Source organism: Sinocyclocheilus anshuiensis, unplaced genomic scaffold, assembly GCF_001515605.1.
Source record: "Sinocyclocheilus anshuiensis isolate Anshui unplaced genomic scaffold, SAMN03320099.WGS_v1.1 scaffold1231, whole genome shotgun sequence".
Lineage (NCBI taxonomy): Eukaryota > Metazoa > Chordata > Actinopteri > Cypriniformes > Cyprinidae > Sinocyclocheilus > Sinocyclocheilus anshuiensis.
In genome coordinates this window covers 225,531-229,801 of record NW_015536698.1, presented here as the reverse complement: position 1 = coordinate 229,801, position 4,271 = coordinate 225,531, and the positions used below count along the sequence as shown (strand labels likewise).

The window sequence follows — 4,271 nt, the reverse complement described above, 5'->3', positions numbered from 1 at the left end:
TTAATAAACATGTTGTTCAATTAGCATGTTTTTGTGTTTTGCTTTGGTACCGAAATTGGTACCGAGAACCGTGGATTTTCACTGGTATTGGTACCGAATACTGAAATTTTGGTACCGTGACAACACTAGGCACTATAGTAAGCAGTGTTTAATAAACAGCTGTTTTTCTAAATTCTGCTGAGGTGAAATTCAGTGCAGTCCTGTATCATGATACGCATTGTATCGTGGCCTCTGTATCGTGATAAGTATCGTATCGTGAATTTGCTGGTGATACACAGCCCTAGAAATTAGTATATTTCAGTGTAATAATACATCAGCTGAGAAGACATTAACAACAAACAGACAAATTAAGAATAAGAGACGTCTCTGTGTGTGTGTGTACATAACATGACTTTACGAAAATTACACAATGTTGTTTTTGTAGATAACCAATTGCCAACATACCTTTCTGAGAGCTTTTTTGCGAACCCGAAATCTGTCAATCGAATGTGCCCTTCATTGTCCAGCAGTATATTCTCTGGTTTCAGGTCTCTGTAGACGATTTCTTTGGAGTGAAGGTATTCAATGGCACACACAATTTCAGCTGAATAAAACATTCCAGTGCTGTTGCTGAAACGCCCTCGGCTGCGTAAATAGCTGAAGAGTTCACCACCATTCACATATTCCATTAACATGTACAGGAAACGATCATCATGGTGCGTCCAGAACCTGAGAAAGCATAATGCGTTACATGTGATTTGGTCATACAATAGTTACATATACATATGTATACTTGCCATATGCTTGTGACAAATGGGCTATACATAAAAAAAAAAAAAATGCATTACAAAAGCATAAAACAATTGTAAACAACCAATAATTACAGTAGGAACTCTAAGCTGAGGTCATGCCATAATGTCAAAAATCATGATATAGTACAGTGGTTCTCAACCTTTTTGACTTCAAGGCCCCACATTGCCCATAAATATATTCAAAGGCCCCATGACTTTTCTAGTTTTCAGAGAGTTACTGGATAAATATTTTTTACAAATATTTTTTACTCACAATTTCTACCTGATAAAATATTTTAAAACTTGGCATAATTACAAAAATGAATATTCATTATGAAAATGCCCATGGAGTTATAAGCTTGCATTAATCTTTGAGACTTTTCCAGGTCTATAAATCGCACTTTTAAAATTAGGGCACTTTCACACTAGCACATTTTGTGCGCACCTGGGTTCGATTGACGTCAGAGTTCGGTACGTTTGGCTAGTGTGAAAGCTGTCATGCGAGTGCGGGTGCGCACCGGGGAACCGAACCCGAGACACGGTTCGCGTTAATATGAAAGCAACACGGACTCGGGTGCACACTTGTTCAGGAAGTAAAGTAACATGCCCATGCGTTTTAGCCAATTACAATGTATTTTCTTCAATAAAACACATATAAGTGATGATAGTGTTGCTGATTTACCTAGGATTCGAGCGAGAGTGAGCAGCAGTGTATTCGCGTGTAGCAACTGCAATCAGAGTGGCAAATGAATGGTAATCCGCTGTCTCCTCAAAATAGCCGTCTACATGCGACGCACATACAGTAAACCCATATGTCATTTACTCTGTTGTGCATAATAGCACCAAATGAATTAAAAAACACAATATATTGACGCACGTTCTGTTTTCTATCATACGTTGTGCACGTTTGTGATGATGTAAGATGAAGAGTGTGAAACCAGATCAACGCTGCAGGGGGTGCCGGGAACTATCGCACTCGGGTTCGAACCACAGCAAATGAGCCCAGTGTGAAAGCCACCTTAGACTACCTCATATATCCTGGCTTTTCAAGACCATGCGAACCTACTTCAAAAAATTAAAAAATTATTAAAACAAATAAATTAAATTAAATTAAAATACAAAAAATAAACCAACAACTAAAACAAACATAAGAAATATCTTTTTTTTTTTTTTTTAAGGTCCACTAACCACTGGTATAGTATAGATTATTATCTATTCTCATTACATTCCTGTAAGAGCGGGCGTGGTAAATTTAATGTGTCCGGTTTCATTCGCTTCCAGCTATTTTTAACTGAACAAAATAGCTCTTTTTGCTGCTTGATATTTCAAACTGGTGTTTCTTGCCATATTATTTTAATGTACTGTCTTAATTATAAACACATTGGTGTGTAGCGCAAACAGTTTTACCATTTACTGCATTTTGTCATTCTTCTCGTTATTACCCTACAGCAGCTAATGAAGCGGAAATCTCGCAAATTCACAGAAAACCGCTTACTTCCACATTGAAAAGTGAGGTGGATCGTTAAAAATATTTAATTTAAAAAATTTAAAGATAACAAATAAGTTTAAAGATAGAGAAAACTTTAAAGATGATTGTAGAAGGCCAAACGATATTTGATACATTGATATTTTTGGTTAAGTATGTTGAAATGTTTATACAGATCATAACTTATTGTATTTTTTATGCGATTTTCATTTCTGTTGTAGCCTATATGTTAATGTTGTGTAGTGTTCACTTACAGTCTGACAAGGAACGGATGGTTCACCTCCGTCAGAACCTCTTTCTCATTATGTACGTGTTGCTCCTGCTTCAGGCGAATCACATCTGGGATTTTCATCGCTTTCAGAGCAAAGAAACCTCTTGTCTTTTTATCCTTCACCAGAAAAACCCTTCCAAAGGTTCCTGTACCTGAAACAATGTGAAATATTGACATAAGGAGAATGGCACCAATCCAGAAATCAATGTTAAAATACTTTCTTCATCCACAGTGAACCCAAAATATATGGACACTCAAGTTATACTAAAACATTTTTTTTCTTCCCAATGTCCAAAGGAAACCATCAAATCTATAAATTATTTTGTGATGACCATTTTATCCTCCTTTCAATATTATCTGAGAGTATAGAAGCATGTTTGTGTTTTGTCTCTCCACAAATACCCGTTGACCACAGATGAATGGCACTCAGAGAATGGAGAGTGGAACTCTCAAAGACGACCCTTCTCAAAGAAGTCTTTGATTTCTACTGTACGGGGACATGGGTTTCAGTGGGTAATAGATCTTACGCTACACACTATTGATCAATGGTGACAGAGAGAGCTCTCAAGCTGAAAGAGCAGGGCACCTTGAACCACCCACCAAATTACAGGCTACTCAGTCTCACCGGAGTGCTGTTACAAGCCTGACAGGTCAATACCAACAGGAGACAACTCAACAGGCTATTTGGACCTATTTCTATTATATGCTCTTAGACTTCACACTAAATGCTTAACTAGTCCTTGATTAAACCAAACATGATCTTATAGTATTGTAAAAAAAAAAAAAAACCTGACAGACATGCCCATGAATGTGTACACTAAGAGCTGGTGAACTCTGCGGGTACTATTAGCACTCAGGTCAAGAGGCGGAAAAGCACAGTTCTGGAGTGGCCGTTGTTGGGTTTAAGGGGCATGAAGTGGATCAAGGAGCCATGAGATACTGAAGAGAGGTTTGTGTTCTATTTGATTAACCCAGCTTTGGCTTGAGAAAGATTTCTTACTAGTGTTGTCACGGTACCAATATTTCAGTATTCGGTACCAATACCAGTGAGAATCCACGGTTCTCGGTACCAATTTCGGTACCAAAGCAAAACACAAAAACATGCTAATTGAACAACATTTTTATTAATAACGTTAAACAAAAATTAAATGTACAAAACCAATGCCATTCTTTATACTTATTTAAAATTGTTTCAGGTTTTTCCACAAGTAATAAAAGTATGAAAAAAGTAAACAAGTTTCACCCAAAAGTTTAGTCATAGTTCTGCTGCCGCTGAAAAGCATCTGTAAACTGTTGTCTGTTTTAGGGTTTGCTGGTGTGTTTCAGGATCTTCCTCAGTCTGCAGCTGTAAAAGGAAAATATAATATACTTAAGTAAAGCAATGGGCTAAGTCTGACATAAGATCACTGACACCAGCTAAAATATAACTTTTCAGTAAATAAGAAACCTCAGCTTTTATAATAAATTTAGATAAGATTTCATATATTAAAAGAACCGGGTTGACCGGATACTCGGTACCACAGGTACTTAAAAAAACCTGGTACCGTAACGTTTAAATTTTTTTAGTACCGACTTGGTACCGAAATACCGGGTCTTTTGACAACACTACTTCTTACCTAGACACCTGTGACAGAACAAACACCCCTGCTATTTAGACTGATGTTACCACTAGAGCCCGACCGATATGTTTTTTTTGGGGCCGATACCGATAGCGATATTAGGGAGTAAAAAAAAGGCCGATATC

General features: G+C 37.2%; 1 protein-coding gene across 1 annotated transcript in view; it reads right to left on the bottom strand.

Moving 5' to 3' along the window:
* Nucleotides 1-313: 313 nt before the first annotated feature.
* The window catches only part of LOC107655037 (cAMP-dependent protein kinase catalytic subunit PRKX-like), a 30,016-nt gene continuing 26,058 nt past the window's right edge, over nt 314-4,271 (bottom strand). Inside the window, exons 2-4 of the mRNA XM_016442433.1 lie at nt 2,511-2,679; nt 445-708; nt 314-317 (exon numbers count right to left, since the gene is read on the bottom strand). Of these exons, the coding sequence (XP_016297919.1) occupies nt 314-317; nt 445-708; nt 2,511-2,679 (437 nt within the window). The remainder of the gene's footprint in view (nt 318-444; nt 709-2,510; nt 2,680-4,271) is intronic.